The sequence below is a fragment of the Nyctereutes procyonoides genome, unplaced genomic scaffold (assembly GCF_905146905.1).
Source record: "Nyctereutes procyonoides isolate TBG_1078 unplaced genomic scaffold, NYPRO_anot_genome, whole genome shotgun sequence".
NCBI lineage: Eukaryota > Metazoa > Chordata > Mammalia > Carnivora > Canidae > Nyctereutes > Nyctereutes procyonoides.
The window spans coordinates 2495368-2519060 of NW_026575123.1; the positions used below are offsets into that span (position 1 = coordinate 2495368).

The window sequence follows — 23693 nt, forward strand, 5'->3', positions numbered from 1 at the left end:
TGAAAAAAATTGGTGAGGGTATATTTCTTACATTTTTCATACGTACATGAATATACCTTTCTTTCTGTGATAAGCTTAGGTAAGACTTTTCTAAGAAGAAGTCTCAAATTACTCAATTACTTACACTATGGAAAAACTAGTAGGAGGTATAAAATACTAACAACCTGTATCAGTTAACAACTTTCTGCTAGAACATACACAATGCTACCTCTTATTGAGTTGAGAGGTTTTGGTCTTTCAACCAGTACTTCACCTGGCATAAAACAGACAGAAAGGCTTCTCTTAGCTTCTTGTTTCCCCAAATCAGGATAAATGAGTGGCTTGAAGGATATGCATATGCAAAAACTTGGCAAAGCATGAAGAATAGTCCAGTCTGCAGCCTATTAGAACTCCAAACTATGGCAATTAAAGTCAGGAAGTAACAAACTAATAACAAAAGAAAAGAGATCACAGTCTGCATGGCTCTTATGTGGACCTTGGTGCTGGAATCTTGGGATCTTTTACCACTGGATCGCATCTTCTTGAGATGTTTCCACAGGGAAAAGATTAACAGCAGAAAAGATGTTAAGGATATAGCAAAGGGTACAAAGTTCATTAGCGTGAATACAGTCATATTCATAAGGTATGCAATTTCCCTCAGTTTGGTCTGCCTAGTGATGTTTCCTTCATATTCCTTCATCTGCGTTTGCTCATATATGCTTACCACTGCAACATGAACAACCAAAAAGAACAAAGACCCCAACAGCATCACAAAAACTACACTTTTAACTCTCCACTTTAGGCGAAGAAAAATAAGGTTAGAGAAATTGGCTATTTTGAACAAATAAAATACGCTGAGGCTAGTAGCAAGCCAGATGCTAAAATGATTGCTCGCTGTCCAGGCAATATGAACAAGAAGTCTTACTTCTAAGCTATATAAAGCTGGATTCAACAAAGTTGCATACCAATTTATAAATATTACCCAGAGTAAACCAATTCTGGAGACAGCCAGACCAGTGAGAATTTGATCAGCTGAGGAGATCTTTTGTCTCTTGACCCACGCAATGTAGTTCACCAGCACTATGAAGCCATTGGCAAAATTTCCTAGAACAAATTCTGTCATTACTGGGATGGAAAAAATGCTCTGTAGTAAAGTTAGCATGTCTAGAAAGAAAAACAAACCAAAAAGCCAAATCTAATATTACTGCTTGTGATCCCTTGAATATTCTGACCTTATGCTCTATAGGCAGCTGACCTCTGAGTGTGCAGTAAAGTTCTCGTTTCTTTTAAATTCTGTAACCAATGTCAAGCAGGAACGCACAGGGTATGCTAATAGAGGAGCTCAATGCTGTCTTGATGAAAAACATTGTTTTTCCCAAATTGCTAAATTGACTCCCAGTCATACACTGTGTGTCCTCGCCATGGGCTGGATTATTTTGTAACTGGTGTCAAAGTGAAAGCTGGTATCACATTTGCTAAAATGCAAATAAGGACATATTGTTTTACAATCTGTTCCTTGTTTAACCTTTCCATAATTTGTGTTCAACTTTAGTTGTTAGGTAGTAAAATTTAAAAAACCAATTCATAGAACAACAGTGAATATCCAGACCATTTCATGGAGCTGGGTCATACTAGGATCTACAGTGTTACGGATTTATTACTTTTTTAATGCCAGATTTACATAGGAAGAATTTAAGCTTTTCCTATCAAAAGCTTTCAGAAAAGACAATTCTCCCTAAAAGCCAGTTGCTGATAACTAATATTTACATATAAGTTTATTTATTTATAAGCTCATAAACACATACACACACACAAACTCACACAAATACATATGCATCTCATGGATAGAATTAGTGTCCTGTAATTTCCAAAATGTAAAATCAGTGTCAGGAGATCATCCCAATTTAAATACCTTCTTTCTCTCATTATTAGTAGTTATCAAATATATCTCTCATGCTTAGGTCTTTGATAAAGTTTCCCTTTTGAGTCTATTTAATATTGAAATATTCACTTTTAATTAAAATACTAGAGAATTTGATAAATATTTTTGAACATTTCAAAGGAACATGTGTTTTCCATATCCTTAGATTTCATTCAGATTCATGTTTTGTAATAATTGTTTTAGCAGAGGGTCTTGAGCCAGACTACCAGAATGAGAAACCCAGACTGTCTGCTTCATATATTTCTGATCTTGGACACCGTTTTAAAGCTACTCTCTGCCTCAGTATGATCAGCAAAATGCAGAGTACTGATATCCTCTCCCAGTGGTCTTTGTGAGGAGTTTGTATACTATTTTCCACCTTGCCCATCTGGTACAGAAAGAGTAGGGAGGGTTATTACTTTGTCATTTAACACACTAAAGTTAACCTACCATAACTTCCATTTAGGAGTAGAATGCAGCAGATTGAAAAAGGAAAATTTTCCTTCTATAACAAGCAAGATGAGAATAAACTGCCAAAATTATATTTTAAATTCATCATAAAGCCATGTAAAAAAGGAGGACCACCCATACTAAAATCTGGAATACAGAGAGTCTTTTCAGATAGATGATCTATATAGTCAGTGCATTTCCTATCAAATTCCAAGCAGACTCTATTGGAAGAAAATGAAAGACTATGTCTAAAATATATATGAAAATGCAAAGTGCCCAGAATAAGCAAAAGGATTTTTTTAAAAAGAACAAATTTGGAGGATTTCAGTTTCCAGTATCAAAGCTTGCTACTAAGCTGTATCAATTAATGTAGTGTGGCACTCTCACACAGATAGAAATATATATTAATGAAAAACAATAGAGAGTCCAGACAAATATTTACATTCATGAACAGTTTGTTACCGAACCCAAGTTGGGCTGCCTATTGCTCAAAAGGCCATTACTCAATTTGTTTTGCTTTGTTTTTTTAAGGTTTTTATTTCTTTGAGAAAGAATGAGAGCACACATGTGGAACAGGAAGGGATAGACGAGAGAGAGACTCTCAAGCACACTCCCACTGAACAAGGAGTCCAGCACAGAGTTCCACCTCAAGACCCTGAGACCATGGCCTGAGCTGAAATCAAGAGTCAGAAGCCTAACTGACAAAGCCACCCAGGCACCGCTCAAGAGGCGAGTTTTTTATTGGAAAGAAACATGAGCTTTATTCAGGAGGCTGGCAACCTGGGGAGAAGGCAGACTCTTGTCCAAAGCCCAACTCGGAGGTTTCTGCCTGGCCCAGGGGTTTTTCAAGGGACTTAAGTAGTTAATCAACAAAAGGTTTGCAATGACCTGCAGAATTTCTTGGTTTTGTGCAGACTCCACGATGCCAGCTACAAATGTCATCTCAGTGCAAGATAGTTGCACAAGATAGTACAGTTCTTGTTTTGTGATGTGCAGGAGTACTCTATTCTTTAATTTGAAGCAAGTTAACACAAGACAGGCTAGCACGCTGTTACAAATGAATTCAAGGCAATCAGTGGCAAAATTATCATTCTTTTGTTTTCAACAAGTGAATTGGGGACAATTAGATATCCACCTTCATAGAGATAAATTTAGATCGTTATTTCATTCCATAGACAAAATTAACTCAAAATTGATCATAGAAACTACATGTAAGAAGAACAACTATAAACTTGAGAAAAAAATAAAATCTTGTAAAGTTGAATTAGGCAGACTTCTTAGATCCAACATCAAGAGCATGATTCATAAAATTAATAAGCTAATAAATTGTACATACTGGGTCACAAATCAGGTCAAAACTAAACATGTTTGTTCCCCATGATGTTCACACCGTGTGTAATTCCGCTCCTCCCTTGAGCATGGGCAGGACCTGTGGCTTATTTCTAGCCTGCGTAATATGGCCAGCATGAAGGGGTATTGCAGATCCTTAGAATCCCAAATCCCCAATTCTGAGTTAATTAAAAGGGAGATTATCCTTCATGGGCTTGATGTAATCAGGTAAAGCTTAAAGAGTGGCTGAGCTTCCCTTGAATGAGAGAGTCTTGCTGGTCTTGAAGAAGAAAGCAGCCAGGCAGTGAAGTGCCTATGGAAAGGGCCACAAAAAAATGAATTCTGTAGATATCATGATGACACTAAATTCATATCTTTCAATAGTAACTCTGAACGTGAACGGGCTTAATGACCCCATCAAAAGGTGCAGGGTTTCAGACTGGATAAAAAAGCAGGACCCATCCATTTGCTGTCTACAAGAGACTCATTTTAGACAGAAGGACAACTACAGCTTGAAAATAAAAGGTTGGAGAACCATTTACCATTCAAATGGTCCTCAAAAGAAAGCAGGGGTAGCCATCCTTCTATCAGATAAACTAAAATTTACCCCGAAGACTGTAGTGAGAGATGAAGAGGGACACTATATCATACATAAAGGATCTATCCAACAAGAGGACTTAACAATCCTCAATATATATGCCCCGAATGTGGGAGCTGCCAAATATACCAATCAATTAATAACCAAAGATAAGATATACTTAGATAATAATACACTTATACTTGGTGACTTCAATCTAGTGCTTTCTACACTTGATAGGTCTTCTAAACACAACATCTCCAAAGAAATGAGAGCTTTAAATGATACACTGGACCAGATGGATTTCACAGATATCTACAGACTTTACATCCAAACTCAACTGAATACACATTCTTCTCAAGTGCACATGGAACTTTCTCCAGAATAGACTACATACTGGGTCACAAATTGGGTCTGAACCGATACCAAAAGATTGGGATCGTCCCCTGCATATTCTGAGACCATAATGCCTTGAAATTAGAACTAAATCACAACAAGAAGTTTGGAAGGACCTCAAACACGTGGAGGTTAAGGACAATCCTGCTAAAAGATGAAAGGGTCAACCAGGAAATTAAGGAAGAATTAAACAGATTCATGGAAACTAATGAGAATGAAGATACAACCGTTCAAAATCTTTGGGATTCAGGAAAAGCAGTCCTAAGGGGGAAATACATCGCAATACAATCATCCATTCAAAAAACTGGAAAGAACTCAAATACAAAAGCTAACCTTACACCTAAAGGAGCTAGAGAAAAAACAGCAAATAGATCCTACACCCAGGAGAAGAAGAGAGTTAATAAAGATTTGAGCAGAACTCAACGAAATCGAGACCAGAAGAACTGTGGAACAGATCAACAAAACCAGGAGTTGGTTCTTTGAAAGAAAAAATAAGATAGATAAACCATTAGCCAGCCTTATTAAAAAGAAGAGAGAGAAGACTCAAATTAATAAAATGAATGAGAAAGGAGAGATCACTACCAACACAAGGAAATACAAACGATTTTAAAAACATGAACAGCTCTACGCCAATAAATTAGGCAATCTGGAAGAAATGGACGCATTTCTGGAAAACCACAAACTACCAAAACTGGAACAGAAAGAAATAGAAAACCTGAACAGGCCAATAACCAGGGAGGAAATTGAAGCAGTCATCAAAAACCTCCCAAGACACAAAAGTCCAGGGCCAGATGGCTTCCCAGGGGAATTCTATCAAACGTTTAAAGAAGAAACCATACCTATTCTACTAAAGCTGTTTGGAAAGATAGAAAGAGATGGAGTACTTCCAAATTCGTTCTATGAAGCCAGCATCACCTTAATTCCAAAACCAGACAAACACCCCACCAAAAAGGAGAATTACAGACCAATATCCCTGATGAACATGGATGCAAAAATTCTCAACCAGATATTGGCCAATAGGATCCAACAACACATTAAGAAAATTATTCACCATGACCAAGTAGGATTTATTCCCGTGACACAAGGCTGTTTAACACTCATAAAACAATCAATGTGATTCATCATATCAGCAAGAGAAAAACCAAGAACCATATGATCCTCTCATTAGATGCAGAGAAAGCATTTGACAAAATACAGCATCCATTTCTGATCAAAAATCTTCAGAGTGTAGCGATAGAGGGAACATTCCTCAACATCTTAAAAGCCATCTATGAAAAGCCCACAGCAAATATCATTCTCAACGGGGAAGCACTGGGAGCCTTTCCCCTAAGATCAGGAACCAGACAGGGATGTCCACTCTCACCACTGCTATTCAACATAGTACTGGAAGTCCTAGCCTCAGCAATCAGACAACAAAAAGACATTAAAGGCATTCAAATTGGCAAAGAAGTCAAACTCTCCCTCTTCGCTGATGACATGATATTCCACATAGAAAACCCAAAAGCCTCCACCCCAAGATTGCTAGAACAGCAATTTGGTAGCATGGCAGGATACAAAATCAATGCCCAGAAATCAGTGGCATTTCTGTACACTAACAATGAGACTGAAGAAAGAGAAATTAAGGAGTCAATCCATTTATAATTGCGCCCAAAAGCATAAGATACCTAGGAATAAACCTAACCAAAGAGGTAAAGGATCTATACCCTAAAAACTACAGAACACTTCTGAAAGAAATTGAGGAAGACACAAAGAGATGGAAAAATATTTCATGCTCATGGATTGGCAGAATTAATATTGTGAAAATGTCAATGTTACCCAGGGCAATTTACACATTTAATGCAATCCCTATCAAAATACCATGGACTTTCTTCAGAGAGTTAGAACAAATTATTTTAAGATTTGTGGAATCAGAAAAGACCCCGAATAGCCAGGGGAATTTTAAAAAAGAAAACCATATCTGGGGGCTTCACAATGCCAGATTTCAGGTTGTACTACAAAGCTGTGGTCATCAAGACAGTGTGGTACTGGCACAAAAACAGACACATATATCAATGGAACAGAGTAGAGAATCCAGAAGTGGACCCTGAACTTTATGGTCAACTAATATTTGATAAAGGAGGAAAGACTATCCATTGGAAGAAAGACAGTCTCTTCAATAAATGGTGCTGGGAAAATTGGACATCCACATGCAGAAGAATGAAACTAGACCACTCTCTTGCACCATACACAAAAACTCAAAATGGATGAAAAATCTAAATGTGAGACAAGATTCCCTCAAAATCCTAGAGGAGAACACAGGCAACACCCTTTTTGAACTCGGCCACAGTAAGTTCTTGCAAGATACATCCACGAAGGCAAAAGAAACAATAGCAAAAATGAACTATTGGGACTTCATCAAGATAAGAAGCTTTTGCACAGCAAAGGACACAGTCAAAACTAAAAGACAAAACAAAAAACAACGTACAGAATGGGAGAAGATATTTGCGAATGACGTATCAGATAAAGGTCTAGTTTCCAAGATCTATAAAGAACTTATTAAACTCAACACCAAAGAAACAAACACAGTGAGAATGGGGAAAATTAACAAGGCAGGAAACCACAAATGTTGGAGAGGATGCGGAGAGAAGGGAACCCTCTTACACTGTTGGTGGGAATGTGAACTGGTGCAGCCACTCTGGAAAACTGTGTGGAGGTTCCTCAAAGAGTTAAAAATAGACCTGCCCTACAACCCAGCAATTGCACTGTTGGGGATTTACCCCAAAGATTCAGATGCAATGAAACGCTGGGAAACCTGCACCCCGATGTTTCTAGCAGCAATGTCCACAATAGCCAAACTGTGGAAGGAGCCTCGGTGTCCATCGAAAGATGAATGGATAAAGAAGATGTGGTTTATGTATACAATGGAATATTACTCAGCCATTAGAAATGACAAATACCCACCATTTGCTTCAACGTGGTTGGAACTGGAGGGTATTATGCTGAGTGAAATAAGTCAATCGGAGAAAGACAAACATTATATGTTCTCATTCATGGGGGGAATATAAACAATAGTGAAAGGGAATTATAAGGGAAGGGAGAAGAAATGTGTGGGAAATATCAGAAAGGGAGACAGAACATAAAGACTCCTAACTCTGGGAAAGGAACGAGGGGTGGTGGAAGGGGAGGAAGGTGAGGGGTGGAGGTGAATGGGTGATGGGCACTGAGGGGGACACTTGACAGGATGAGCACTGGGTTTTATTCTGTATGTTGGCAAATTGAACACCAGTAAAAAATAAATTTATTATTAAAAAAATGAATTCTGCCAACAACCTGCATGAACTTGGAAGTGGATTCTTCTCTAGTCAAGCCTACAGATGAGGATACTGTATCATCAAAATGTTGATTTCAACTTGGTCAGATCCTGAAGCTGAGAACACAGCTTGCCTGACTCATGGCCCAAAAAAGTTATGAGATAATAAATGTATATTTGCATGCACCCCAATGTTTACAACAGCAATGTCCATAATAGTCAAAATATGAAAAGATCCCACATGCCCATTGACAGATGAATGGATGAAGAAGAGGCAGTACAGGTATATAATGGAATATTATTCAGACATCAAAAAGAATGAAACTTGCTATTTGCAACGACAAGATGGGAATAGAAGGTATTATGCTAAGTGAAATAAGTCAGTCAGAGAAAGACAATTATCATATGATTTAACTTATATGTGGAATTTAAGAAACAAAAGAGATGTATATAGGGGAAGAGAGGGAAAAATAAAATAAGATGAAATCAGAGAGGGAGACAAACCATAAGAGATGTTGAACTCTAAGAAACAAACTGCAGGTTGTTGGAGGGGAGGGAGGTGCTGGGAACTGGGTGATGGGTATGAGGAGGGCACTTGATGTAATAATGAGCACTGGGTATTATATACAACTAATGAATCACTAAACTCTACCTCTGCAACTAGTAATACATTTTATGTTAATTAACTGATTTTAAGTTAAAAAAAAATCAAACTACCCAAAACAAACCAACCAAAAAAATAAGTAAATAAAAATAAATGTTTGTTTATTTAAGCTACTAAATTAATGATAATCTGTTGCACAGCAATAACAAATGAATACAGTGACAGATTCAGAATTTAGTGTTTTGGTCTATTTGATAGAGAAGATCTCTTCTATCAGGTGAGAAATGTTCTATAATTTGGTTTGCTAGATTTTTTCTTTAATTTATCCATTTGTCAGTTCATGCAAGAATACATTTTGCTTCTTTTGGAAAGGAGAATGTCTGTATTTAGTTCATTTTACATCTGTACTAGTGAATTTTTATGTTCTGTATTTATTCTGTCCTGGGTCTGATGTTGTAAAAAGAAGTAAGCCCTCTGTGTTCTATTTGCAGTTGACAGAAAACCTTTGCCTATTATTATGACTCTGAAATTTTTGCCTACTTGTGGATAAAGACTCTTAAACAAATGAGTTCTGTTCTGAATGCTTTACACAGTTTAAGTCATTTTAGAAATATTACATTTGAGAAGTAACTGAGTGGCTTAATCAGTTAGGCATCTGCCTTCAGCTCAGGTCATGATTCCAGAGTCCTGGAATCGAGCCCCACATCATGCTCCCTGCTCAGTGAGGAGTCTGCTTCTCCCTCTGCCCTTCACCCCACATGTGCTCTCTCTCTTTTTCTCTTTCCCTCAAATAAATAAAAAATATTTCTAAAAATAGAATAAAATAAAAATGTAACACTTGAGAATTTCCAGAGGTTGAAAGCTATTTTAAATATGTTCATTCTTTCTTAAAAAATGAAAAACTTTCCCACAGAAACTACTAGTTCAGGAGCATTTTTCTATAAGAAACCAGGCTTATAGAGACACCTAGGTGGCTTAGTCCATTAAGTGCCTGCCTTCAGCTCGGATCATGATCTCAGGGTCCTGGGATCAAGCCCTGAATCAGGCTCCTTGCTCAGCAGGGAATCTGCTGCTCTCTCTCCCTTCATACCTCCCTCCCCACCATGTGTGCTCTCTCTCTTTCAAATAAATAAATAAAATCTTAAAAAAAAAAGAAAAGAAACGAAGCTTATATAATCCAAATGATTGCTTTGACAGATCAGCCTGGTCAATACTTTTGATTTGAAGACAGGTGTATTTTTTCCCTGATGTTGTCAGTGTAGGATATGTTTTCCTTTTTATAGAATTTGGGGTTGTCATTCTAAACTCCTAAAATCCTTGTAGTGGCTTACTGATAAGATAAGCTAATATTCTGATGACATGTTAAAATACACACAAAAAAAATTGTAAAAGTAACATGTTCAAATAAATTGAATAGAAATTATGAAATGTTTTGTGTATCAACAGCAATTGTTTTCTGTAGTATGTTAGCTTAAAATTTTTCCAAGATTCTTAATTACATTTAAGACTTTAGACTAATTAAATTAGGTGGTAATTGAAAATCTTTGGATTGTTACTAGGTAAAATGAAATACTGAAATGCAGTCACCTAACATAGTTGATACATATGTATATGTATTCTAATACATATATATTCATATATATTCACTTAACAAATTTGTATTTTATCCAGTGTATAGAAAATATTTATGGATGTACTGCTCTATTGGAGTTTTTTGGTCATTAAGCAAAACATCTTGTGAATACATTTTTACTGTTTTTCAGGTTTTCCTCTTTCTTTTTTTCCCCATTATTTTCTGTAAAGATAGATAAATTGTACTAGGTATTTATCCAAAGGATACAAAAATAGTGATTCAAAGGGGTACATGCACCCCAATATTTACAGCAGCAATGTCCACAATTTCCAAACTATGGAAAGAACACACATGTCCATTGACAAATGAATGGATAAAGAAGAGGTGGTAAGATATACAATGGAATATTACTAAGCCATCAAAAAGAATGAAACCTTGCCATTTGCAATGACATGGATGGAACTAGGGGGTATTATGCTAAGCAAAGTAAGTCAATCAGAGAAAGACAAGCGTCATATGATTTCACTCATATGGAAATTAAGAAACGAAATAGATGAACATGGGGAAGGGAAGGAAAAATAAAATAGGTTAAAAACAGAAAGGGAGGCAAACCACAAGAGACTCTGAACTATAAGAAACAAACTGAGGATTACCGGAGGGGAGGTGGATAGAAAGATGGGGTAACTGGGTGACAGGCATGAAAGAGGGCACGTGATGTAATGAGCACTGGGTGTGCAACCAATGAATCACTAAATTCTATCCTGAAATTAATAATACACTATATGTTAACTAACTTGAATTTAAATAAAATGAAAAAAAAAATAACGATGGATTAGTGATCATTAGTTTTACAGCTTAGTCTATAGATTATAAATTATGGAGAAGAATCATCATGGAAATAAGAGAAAAATTGGGATTGTCCAGAGACCAGGAATTTGGATGAGTATGAACAAGATCCCATTTTCGTTTGTTTTTTTGTTTGTTTGTTTTTTGTCAGGGTTTTTGTATATTTTTTTATTGGAGTTTGATTTGCCAACATATAGCATAACACCCAATGCTCATCCTCTCAAGTGCCCCCCTCAGTGCCCATCACCCAGTCACCCCAACCCCCCACCCACCTCCCCTTGCACTACCCTTTGTTCGTTTCCCAGAGTTAGGTGTTCTGTCACCCTCATGTTCTGTCACCCTCTCTGATATTTCCCACTCACTTTCTCTCTTTTCCCCTTTAATCACTTTCACTATTTTTTATAGTCCCTGAATGAATGAAACCATATAGTTTGTCCTTCTCCAATTGACTTACTTTACTCAGCATAATACCCTCCAGTTTCATCCACATCAAAGCAAATGGTGGATATTCATCCTTTCTGATGGCTGAGTAATATTCCATTTTATGTATATACCACATCTTTATCTATTCACCTGTTGCAGGACATCATGGCTCCTTCCACAGTTTGGCTACTGTGGACATTGCTGCTATGAACATTGGGGTATAGGTGTCCCGGTGTTTCACAACATCTATATCTTTGGGGTAAATACACAATAGTGCAATTGCTGGCTTATAGGGTAGCTCTATTTTTACTTTTTGAGGAACCTCCACACTGTTTTATAGAGTGGCTGTACCAGTTCACATTCCTACCAACAGTGCAAGAGGGTTCCCATTGCTCTGAATCCCCTCCAACATTTGTTGTTTCCTGCTGTCTTGTTAATTTTCACCATTCTCACTAGTGTGAGGTGGTATCTCACTATGGTTTTGATTTGTATTTCCCTGATGGCAAGTGACGCGGAGCATTTTCTCATGTGCTTGTCAGCCATACGCATGTCTTCTTTGGTGAAATCTCTGTTCATGTCTTCTGCCCATTTCATGATTGGATTTTTTGTTCCTTGGGTGTGAGTTTAATAAGTTCTTTATAGAACTTGGATACTAGCTCTTTATCTGATATGTCATTTGCAAATATCTTCTCTCACTCTGTAGGTTGTCTCTTAGTTTTGTTGACTGTTTCTTTTGCTGTGCAGAAGCTTCTTATCCTGATTAAGTCCCAATAGTACATTTCTGCTTTTGTTTCCCTTGCCTTCATAGATATATCTTGGGAGAAGTTAATGTGGCCAACTTCAAAAAAGGTGTTGCCTGTGTTCTCCTCTAGGATTTTGATGGATTCTTGTCTCACATTTAGATCTTTCATCCATTTTGAGTTTATCTTTGTATGTGTGTAAGAGAATGGTCCAGTTTCATTCTGCGACTGTCCAATTTTCCCGACACCATTTATTGAAGAGACTGTCCTTTTTCCAGTGGATATTCTTTCTTGCTTTGTTGAATATTAGTTGACTATAGAATTGAAGGCCCATTTCTGGGTTCTCTCTTCTGTTCCATTGATCTATGTGTCTGTTTTTGTGCCAGTACCACACTTCTTTTTTTAAAGGATTTTTTTTAACTTTTTTTTTTAAGATTTTGTTTATTTATTCATAGAGACATAGGAAGAGAGAGAGGCAGAGACACAGACAGAGGGAGAAGCAGGCTCCATGCAGGAAGCCTGACATGGGACTCGATTCTGGGTCTCCAGGATCACACCCTGGGCTGCAGGTGGCACTAAACTACTGCACCACTGGGGCTGCCCAGTACCACACTGTCTTAATGATCACAGCTTTGTAGTACAACTTGATGTCAGGCATTGTGATGCCCCTGGCTCTGGTTTTCTTTTTCAACATTACCCTGGCTATTCGGGATCTTTTCTGATTCCATAAATAATTATTAACAAATAATCTTAAGATTATTTGTTCCAACTTTCTGAAGAAAATTGATGTACTTTGATAGGGATTTCATTGAACATGTAAATTGCCCTGGGTAGCATAGACATTTTCACAATATTAATTCTTCCAATCCATGAGCATGGAATGTTTTTCTATCTCTTTGTGTCTTCCTCAATTTCTTTCAGAAATGTTCTATAGTTTTTAGGGTATAGATCCTTTATCTCTTTGGTTAGGTTTATTCCTAGGTATCTTATGCTTTTGGGTGCAATTAAATGGGATTGACTCCTTAATTTCTCTTTTTTCAGTCTCATTGTTAGTGTATAGAAATGCCACTGATTTCTGGGCATGGATTTTGTATCCTGTCACATTGTTGAATTGCTGTATGAGTTCTAGCAATCTTGGGGTGGAGTCTTTTAGGTTTTCTATATACAATACGTCATTTGTGACGAGGTGGTGTTTGACTTCTTCTTTGCCAATTTGAATGCCTTTTATTTCTTTTTGTTGCCTGATTGCTAAGGCTAGGACTTCTAATACCATGTTGAATAGCAGTGGTGAGAGTGGACATCCATGTCATGTTCCTGATCTTAGGGGAAAGGCTCCCAGTGTTTCCCCATTGGGAATGATATGTGCTGTGGGCTTTCCATAGATGACTTTTAAGATATTGAGGAATATTCCCTCTATCCCTATACTCTGGAGAGTTTTTTGATTTTTTAAAAGATTTTATTTATTTATTCATGAGAAACACAGAGAGAGAGAGAAAGAGGCAGAGACACAGGCAGAGGGAGAAGCAGGCTCTATGAAGGTACCCCGACCCAGGACTCAATCCCAGGTTTCCGGGATCATGCCATGGGCTGAAAGCAAGTGCTAAACCACTGAGCCACCTGGGACTGCCCTCTGAAGAGTTTTGATAAGGAATGGATGCTATGTTTTGTCAAATGCTTTCTCTGCATCTATTGAGAGGATCATATGGTTCTTGGTTTTTCTCTTGTTGATGTGATCTATCACGTTGTTTTAGGAGTGTGAACCACTCTTGCATCCAGGGAATAAATCCCACTTGGTCATGGGGAATAATCTTCTTAATATACTGTTGGATCCTATTGGCTAGTATCTTGGTGAGAATTTTTGCATCTGCATTCATTAGGGATATTGGTCTATAATTCTCCTTTTTGGTGGGGTCTTTGTCTGGTTTTGGAATTAAGGTGATGCTGGCCTCGTAAAATGAGTTTGGAAGTATTCCGTCCCTTTCTATCCTTCAGAACAACTTTAGTAGAATAGGTATTATTTCTTCTTTAAATGTTTGATAGAATTCCCCTGGGAAGCCATCTGGCCCTGGGCTTTTGTGTCTTGGGAGGTTTTTGATGACTGCTTCAATGTTCTCCCTGGTTATTCACCTGTTTGGGTTTTCTATTTCTTCCTGCTCCAGTTTTGGTAGTTTGTGGTTTTCTGGAAATGCATCCATTTCTTCTAAATTGCCCGATTTATTGGCATATAGCTGCTCATAACACGTTTTAAAATCGTTTGTATTTCCTTGGTATTGATTGTGCTCTCTCCTCTTTCATTCATGATTTTACTAGTTTGAGTCTTTTTTCTTTTTAAAATGGTTAGCTAATGGTTTATCTCTCTTATTAATTCTTTCAAAGAACCAACTCCTGGTTTTGTTGATCTGTTCTACAGTTCTTCTGGTCTCTATTTCATTGAGTTCTGCTCAAATCTTTATTATCTCTATTCTTCTGCTTAGTGTAGGTTTTATTTTCTGATCTTTCTCCAGTTCCTTTAGGTGCGAGGTTACCTTGTGTATTTCTGTTTTCTCCAGTTTTTTGAAGGAGGCTTGTATTGTGATGTATTTCCTTCTTAGGACTGCATTTGCTGTATCCCAAAGATTTTGAATGGTTATATCTTCATTTTCATTAGTTTCCATGAATCTTTTTAATTCTCTAATTTCCTCATTGACCCATTCATGTTTTAGCAGGATGCTCTTTAACCTCCACATGTTTGAGTTTCTTCTGGATTTCTTCTTGTGATTGAGTTCTAGTTTCAAAGTGTGTGGTCTGAAAATATGCAAGGGATAATCCCAATCATTTGGTATTGGTTTAGACCTGATTTGTGACCCAAAATGTGGTCTATTCTGGAGAAAGTTCCATGTGCACTTGAGAAGAATGTGTATTCAGTTGCGTCCAGATGGAAAGCTCTGTGTTTATCTGTGAAATCCATCTGATCCAGTGTATCATTTAAAGCCCTTTTTTCTTTGGTAATGTTGTGCTTAGAAAATCTGTCATTTGCAGAAAGTGCTGTGTTGAAGTCCCCTACTATTAGTGTATTATTATCTAAGTATGACTTTACTTTGGTTATTAATTGATATACTTGGCCACTTCCACATCAGGGGCATAAATATTCATGATTGTTAGGTCTTCTTGTTGGATAGACACTTTAAGTATGATATAGTGTCCCTCTTCATCTCTTACTACAGTCTTTGGGGTAAACTTTAACTTATCTGATATGGGGATTCCTACCATAGCCTTCTTTTGAGGACCATTTGAATGGTAAATGGTTCTCTAACCTTTCATTTTCCCCATCTAAATTTTTCTGGTCTGGAAGCAGACTACCATGTTGCAAGGACATCAGGATGGCAAAAGTCTAGCATCAAGGGGGTCATTTTTGCAGAAGCAGAACGGTCTTTGTTCATGTGTGCTACAACCTTTACAGATTCTATTGCATACAAGTCAGCTAGAGCATTTCCCTGATACTCAGGTTCAGCCTTAAATTTGATGACATCAAATTTCAGTAGCACTAAGATTATTTACTTTTTGCTCATTTTTGATTAGGGTCCCAAAGCATGTAGGAACCCCTTTGCTTCCATAACATCCCCAAATCATGGACGACACCAAACGCAGACCACCTATCTGTGTGAATATTGAAAATTGGTCCCCCAGTAACTGATGTGCCCTGAAGCTCTGCTTGTTGGATTGGTTTGGCCGGTAGGAGGTTTGCCTTTGTATGGCAGTTCATAATGGGTAGTAACAACATAGCCAGCTTGGAAATTCCCTCTTCATTTTTACAATATGATCCATCAACAAACAAAATTAGATCAAGATTAGTCAGAATATCTCAAAAATCAGGACCCAGTGTCACCAGATGGAACATATTACTTAGGGTCATGGGGTTTGCCTTCATCAGGCAGGGGTAGTGACATAGTAGGATTAAGAATTTTATGTTTAAATTGGAGATTAGGTAGTGAAAGCAGAAGGATCTCCTAGGAAGTTAGTTTGCTTGCAGAGGAATGTTGAGTCTATTCAGAGTTAAGAAGACTTTGAACAGTGTGTGTGTGTGTGTGTGTGTGTGTGTGTGTATAGAGTGGGGAGGAGGGGGGCTGTAAATAAAGGTCATTTCTTTCCTCAGAATAAATCTGCTGAGGCTTTTACTAACTTTGTGGCTGCAGCCATAGCCTTAAGACAGTCTGGATGTGCCTGTGCAATTGAATCGGGTTGTATGCCGTAAGAGGCAATAGCCATATAATAGGTACATTTAGTGCCATGTTTTTGCATGAGCATTCCCAAAGCTTGATTATCCTTTCATGTATAAATCAAGTAAAAGGCTTTAAATAGCCCCAAGGCAGGTAATTCTTGCAGTGCTTGTTTTTAGCTTCATAAAACCTGTTCATATTTGTCTTCCCACGGACAGGGCTCAGCAAATAAATTTTTAGTAAGTTCATAGAGTTGGGAGAGCCAGTAGAGAAAATTAGGAATCCACAGTCTGCAATAGCCAGGAAGGCCTAAAAATCCTTGAAGCTATCCCTTAGATATGGGCCTAGGAGGTTCTTTATCTTAATCCTTTTTGGAGACAGCTGAATTTCTTCAGCTGGGGCTTAGATCATGACCCAGGTTATGAACAGTAGCTAGAGAAAATTGTAATTTTGCTTTGGATATTTCATGTCCCTTATCAGCTAACTGTTGTAGGAAAAAAAAATGGAATCCTTTATGGACACTCCTTTAATTGAGCACAGCAAGAGATCGGCTGCATATTGTAAAAGATTTTCCAGAATATGGGAGGGTACTTAAACCCTTATGGTATACCTGGGAGAAATAAGAAGGGGCCTCAGTGAACCCCTGAGGCAGGATGGTCCAGGTATATTGTTGATTGCTCCAAGTAAAGGCAAACAGACATGGGCTGTTCGGGTCTCCAGGGATGCTAAAACAAACAAACAAACAAACAAGCTGAACCAAGGTCTACAGTAGTGAATCATTTGATTCTTGCACAAATTGTAACAAAGGGGCCTTGGGGTTTGAAACTGCTAGGAAACTGGGTAAAACAGCCTTGTTAATGGCTATTAAGTCCTGGACAAATCACCATTCCTGTCCATGAGGTTTCTGGATGGGCAGGAACCCTGGGCAATTAGGCCTTTTGTCCTTGTTATCAGGCCTTGCATGGCCTCAGGCTTTAATGGATAGGCAATTTAGGAAGAGTTTTAGTCACATCTATGTGAATTTTTATAGTCTCTGCACTTTTTATTCTCCCAATGTCAGTGTTAGAAAGCCTACAGGTTTGTGGGGGTGGGTTTCGTTTTGTCTCGTTTGGCACCTCAGTTATATAGGGGAACTTAGTAGTAGTCTTCCTCTTCTATATCAAGAACATAAAAGATCAGATTCAGGTTGATCAGGAAATTCTAAGGTAAAGTCTCCATTAAAGACAAAGTATATTAGCCCTTTTAATTTAGAAAGAGATTTCTACCTAATAAATTAACTGGAGCTGGATTGCATAGCAAAAGAGGAATGCTTTTCAGTAAAAAGCCCCAGAGTCATTCGTACTGGTTTAGATGGAAACTGTGTGAATTTTATTAGATAACCCCCCTATGGAAACCTTTTTACTCAGAGAAATTTGTTGTCCTATGAGAATGGGGTTTAAAATAGAAAGCCTAGATCCAATAGCTACTAAAATTTGGCAAGGTTTCCCATTAATTTTAATTTCAGTTTCCCCTTAGTTGTTTAAGGGAATCACTGGTAACAGTTTACCAGAGAATCCCTCCAAGCCTATCAACCCTAGGAGGGGCCCATATAAGAGCCCTCTCTTGGGGGCAGTGGAGCTGAAGAGTTGGCATAGGACCTTTGAAGACAATTTTTTTCCCAAGGCCCCAGCTGATGACAAATCAAACATTGATCTTTAGGCTACCATTTTGATGGTAGAGCCCTAAAAGGATGGGATGTGCGGGGTCCACGCGTTATATTAGGTCCCTGGCTTTGGAGCTGTGGTTGGTATAAAGCCAACAATTTGGCAGATTTTACTTGAAGTTCCTTTCAAAATACTTAGCTGTAGGGACGTCTGGGGAGCTCAGCGATTGAGCATCTGCCTTCAGCTCAGGGAGCGATCCTGGATCTGGGGAGCCTGCTTCTCTCTCTGCCTATGTCTCTGCTTCTCTCTGTGCATCTCTCATGAATAAATAAATAAAATCTTAAAAAAAAAAAAAAAAAACAAAACACCAAACTCAGCGGTAGCCGTGAGTTCAGTTGGGTTGCTGACCTCCGATCCTGTTTGCCTTTTTATGAGCTCATTGATCTCTGGAGATAATCTATTTACAAATAGAGCAACAAGCACAAGTTAGGTGACCTCATTTATTGTATGGAATCCAGAATGCTAAGGAAGAGCCTCCACCCACCTCCAGATGGGCTGTAAAGTTGGCCACAGGTTCACCTTTCTTTTGTTTGCATGTTTGAATAACAGACCAATCAGTGTGGGGAGGGAAAACTCTTGGCTTTTAAAAGATTAGCGGCTATTCAGGGAGCTTTTTCCAATTTATAAGAGAACCATGTGGAGACATGATATTGAGGAAAGGACAGGCAGTGTTAGGAAGGGAGAGATAGATAGGGAGTCACGGAATCAGGCTCACAAAAATCCCAAAAATGTGGAGATGAAAGGAAACCAGAGATAAATAAGCCAGACCATGCTGTCCCAGGTATCAGAGGTGGGGGTCTTGTTATAACAGTTACTTGAATTACCAGACCCTCAAAAGGAAGTAAGCCATTAAAGACAGCATCGCTAGTCCTTAACAGCGATATCAATAGAGATGTTAAAAGGATTTAGGTTTGGGCAGCCTGGAAGCCCTGGTGGCTCGGCAGTTTAGCACCACCTTTGGTCCAGGGCCTGAACCTGGAGACCCAGGATGGAGTCCCACATCAGGCTCCCTGCATGGAGGGAGCCTGCTTCTCCCTCTGCCTGTGTCTCTGCCTCTCTCTCTCTGTCTCCATAAGTACATTTTTTTTAAAAAATCTTTTTAAAAAAAGGGTTTAGGTTCCCTGTTTGGCTTTCAGTAAAAGACCAACCCTACAACCTTTCAGTGGCAACCCTTGTCTGGACCCCTCTCACTCTTGTGAGCTTTCTCTGTATCCTCGCTTAATAAAACTCTATCACTTTATTCACTTTCATCCTCGAGATTCATTCTTGGACTCTATGAGACAAGAATCTAGCTGTCCCGCTTCAATATCTCAAATATCATCCTCGGAATTACGCCACTCTGCTTCCCACATCCATTTTGGGGCTTCACCATGTTTTACCAACATGTGCACAAGCTGATCAAAATCTGGCAGCCTGGGGTCATAGGCTCTAATAAGGATTTAAAACTCTTTTTAAAAACCTTTGGGGATCCTCCTTGGTTTAGGAAATTCTTTTACCTATGGCCCTTAGTATATATTTATCCTTTGACCAAGAAGTGAAAGATAGCTGAGGAGGATCACCTGCCACCTGAGGTGGTTTTATTTATTTTTAAAGGTAACTACTTAAGTGTCTCTTCAGAGTGGAAAGGCAATTCAGAGAGAATTAGGATGACCTCAGGGAAAGAAGAATGGAGGGTGTATCAGGAGTCTTTTCAGTCCTGTCCTGTCCTCTTTGGTCTTAGGTACCTCTTGTGTTTTTAATTTCTTATTAGCCTTCTGTAATGAGCCTTTCAATAAGGCTATTTTAGAACCTTGAAGCCCTTTGGAAGAAGCTTCTGCACATCTATTAAAACAGACATCCCTTTCTGTTTGCCTCATTTGGGAAACCTTCCTTTCAAATGCTCTTCTTCAATGGACAATCTCGTCTAATTGGAGTGTTCCTCATATTGGCCACTGTAACTCTACGTTATTTTTAGTAAAAACTTCCCATCTTTCTACACATCTGCAACTTCTGGGAACTTGTAGTTCCTAGACATAAAATAAGATGGTGTGCCAGAGGGTGGCATACCTTCACTCTTTAGAATTTAAGGATCTCATTAGCTGAGACTTTGGGTTTCTTGAAGCCAAACAAAAAACTAAAAGAGTTGTGTTGTCGGGTTGGGGATTGCGGGAGTTTTACAGTTTACCTCACTGCAACCTTGAGTTTTCTCAAGGTTGGCAGGTGACCTAATGTCAACTAACTGGTTCTGTGACTAACTTATCGTATCCTAAGAATCTTCTTGAGGTGGCAAGCTAACAATCTTTAAATGCTTGAACTGTGTCCATCAATTTTTGCAGTTTTTGGCCTCTAAAATCCTCACTAGCAATACACTTTACCTACACAAAACAAAATGAGCAAATGTGCACCTTAATGTGTCGGTGGCAATACTGCATCCTGGCCACAAAAAGGCCCTGGGCACACTACCACCAACTACCTTGGAATTTTGCTGAGGTTTTCTACAGAGAACTGTAGTCCGAAAGGCTACAGGCTTGACTCCGAGCAGACCTTTCTGCCAGCTGAGTTGAGCTCTGAGCAAATATGCTAGCGTAACTGGGCCCTGGGGAAATATGCCAGCTCAATTGGCTCTGGGCTTGACTATCTGCTGGTGCCAGCTGACCTGTCCTATAAAGGGAAGTCAGTTAGATTGGGGGCTCAGACGCAAAAAAAAAAAAAAAAAAAAAAAAAAAAAAGAGCCTCTGAGACCAAAAGGAACTTACCCAAAGCCCTGAGCAATGGCGAGAAAAACAGTGAACTCAAAGGGTTCACAGGTACCCTGCCTGGTTTTGGTCCCCAAATGCTGTCAGAAGATTGCTTCAGATCCTATTGCTGCCACCAAATCAGGCAAAAAACAAAATTCAGGGACGCCTGGGTGACTCAGTGGTTGACTGTCTGCTTTTGGCCCAGGGCATGATCCTGGGGTCCAGGGATGGAGTCCCGCATTGGGTTCCCTGCAAGGAGCCTGCTTCTCCCTCTGCCTGTGTTTCTGCCTCTCTGTCTCTCATGAATAAATAAGTAAAATCTTTTAAAAAGCAAAAAACAAAATTCAGCCTAGCTTGAAGATCTAATTAGCTTTATTAAATGACTTCATGAATGGGGCAGCATCCAATCTAGCAATTACAGGGTTCTCCGAGGAATCGTACTAAATAGAAGCTTTTTATAGAAGAGGAGTGGGGGCCAAGAAAGTTATTAGCAAAAAAAAAAAAAAAAAAACTGTTCTAGGTGAGGCTGCTTTCTATGGGGTGGGGCGGGGTGGAGAAAACCAAAATATTATGCTGTCTTTAGGGATGGACTGGACCCAGGATGCAGACTCATCGGTGCTGATGGAAAAATTGCTGACTGACTAGTTAAGACTACATTTCTGGAGGGAGGTTGAACGTGCAATTGGATTAGGTATTAAGCCCAAGCTTGGGAACTCAAGTGACACCATTTGGGCCTATGGTTTTCTTTTTTAACAGACCCTATTTCTGTCATACTTTCTCTTGTAATTCTCCTAGCTGGTTACCTACCCTCAGCCTTATCCAGTTCCTTGTACAATTACCTTAGAAATCACTTTGAGTTACCAGGTGCTGAATTTCTTGGGGCTGACTGAATGTTAATGTGGTAGTGGGGCCACAAGTAATATGATTGAAATTGGACATTGTAGAATAGGATGTTTGAAATTGAAGAATATAATCAAATCTTCCAGATAAATCTCACAACAGTAAATTAGGTTCATGTGCCAGTCATACTGTCAGTTAAATATATAGAAATAAAGATAATTTTGGACATGGTAAATATGCTCAACCTGATTGAAATTGATCTACCAATTAACTACAGTGCACGGACAGAGGTATATTCTTCTCCTACTGCTGTGATAATAATCACAAACATAGTAGCCTGAACAACACAAGTTTGTTATACAATTCTGGAGGGCAGAAGCCAGAAATGGATTCCACTGGTTTAAAACCAAAGTGGAATATAATCAATGGGTAGGCAAGAATGCATTTTTTTCTCTGGAAGCTTAAAGGGAAGATTGCATTCTTTGCCTTTCACAGCACTCCAGCCTGAATACATTCCTTAGCTCAAGGCCCCTTTTCTTCTTCCAACCCAGCAATTACAGTACTTGAATCTCTGCCTCCACCTTCCCACTTCGTTCTCTTACTCTCTCTGGGCTCTCTCTTCCACTTAAAAGGACCCTTATGATTACAATGGGCCCACCCAGATAATTCAAGACAATATCCACATTTCAAGGTCAACTGATTAATGACATTAATTCCATCTTGCAACCTTATTCCCTCTTACCTTGCAACATATTATGATCATGGGTTCTAGGGATTAGAACATGGACATTATTGAGGGGCCATTATTTTACCTACAACAGAAGGGAAGGTCATTAAATAATAAGATTAATATCATTCACAGTAAGTCTACCTACATTGACAGTAAGTCTACTGGGTTCATAGTAGGAGGCCAGCATGTGACAGAAGTCATATTATTGTTGCTATAGAGATTGAGAATGGCTATGCTACTTTTCAAGACTTATCTCTGGGCTTGGTCACAGCTGTCACATTCATCTAAATTTAACCATACAGAAAGCTGCCCTATTCCTGGCATTTTCAGTTGTATAAAGGTCTGTTTGGGTTACTTTTCTCTGACTTAAAACTTAAATATTTCTGACTACTCTAAGAAAATCCACACCCTACAGTTCCATTTTAACATCAATTGTTAAGTTATGAAATAGGTAACTTTAATCCCTGTTTAGTTCCTAATACTTGCTTTTACTCAAATGTAGAGTTAATGCTGTGTAATGAAGAGCACAAGGATTTTGGAACTAAGACAGTTCTAGACCTATATAGTAGCCTTAATAAAAGATAACCTGAATCTCAATCCTGGCTCTGATTTACAAATTCTGAGTTCTTATTGCTAAGATGATCACACAAAGCATTGATAGAACATGGAGACATTTCTGGAATTAATTACTGAATTTCAAGATGTATCTTACTGTGGCTCAGAACTTAAGAATGGCATGTATCAGGTATCAATATGCAAAGAAATCTGTGAAATTAGGACATTAAAAGAAAGTGTATGGAAGGTGAGAGAGATAACCAGGCAAGATAACCATGGAATAAGTTCACACTTAGAGGGGACGTTTGATGATGGAATGTACCTTTGGATTATATTACCTATTCACTGACAAGAAAATGAATTGAATTTAAATGATAGGTGCTTTTATCCAAAAATGAAACATTTATATCATTAATTTTATTATAATAAAAGGTAAAATTCAGAGAAGTAATGCTAGGAGAGGGTAAAATATGAACAAAAAGGTGCACATAAAAATACTGCCTGCCCAGTATTTTCAATAAAGACAAAGCAAATTGATCAGTAAGACTCCAGTGAAAAAACGAGTGCAACCCATTAAGGAATTAACAGAATGGACTTATCGATAAGCAGAAAATTGTGAGAAGTTTACACATAGGACAGATGTGAGGACTTACAGGAAAAAAAGAATTTACAGAATTTCAGAAACAGTAACAGTGGTAATCATCTCTGAAATATAAATCCAAATGGAGCTCTCTGTAATCTTTAAGATCTTACTATACATGAAGAATTCCAAATAGGAGCAGAAAACTGAAACTGAAATATATGCAAGGACATAAATTGTGGCTT

At 38.4% G+C, this 23693-nt stretch overlaps 1 protein-coding gene across 1 annotated transcript; it reads right to left on the reverse strand.

Moving 5' to 3' along the window:
* Window positions 1-211: 211 nt before the first annotated feature.
* On the reverse strand, window positions 212-4009 carry LOC129517111 (taste receptor type 2 member 46-like). Its single transcript, XM_055336738.1, has one exon. It carries the CDS (start codon window positions 1139-1141, stop codon window positions 212-214), a length of 930 nt encoding a protein of 309 aa, XP_055192713.1. The 5' UTR covers window positions 1142-4009.
* Window positions 4010-23693: the final 19684 nt, after the last annotated feature.

Bases quoted from the DNA above. Each gene is read 5' to 3' on its own strand.
- LOC129517111 (XM_055336738.1), bottom strand. From the start codon at position 1,141: ATGCTAACTTTACTACAGAGCATTTTTTCCATCCCAGTAATGACAGAA.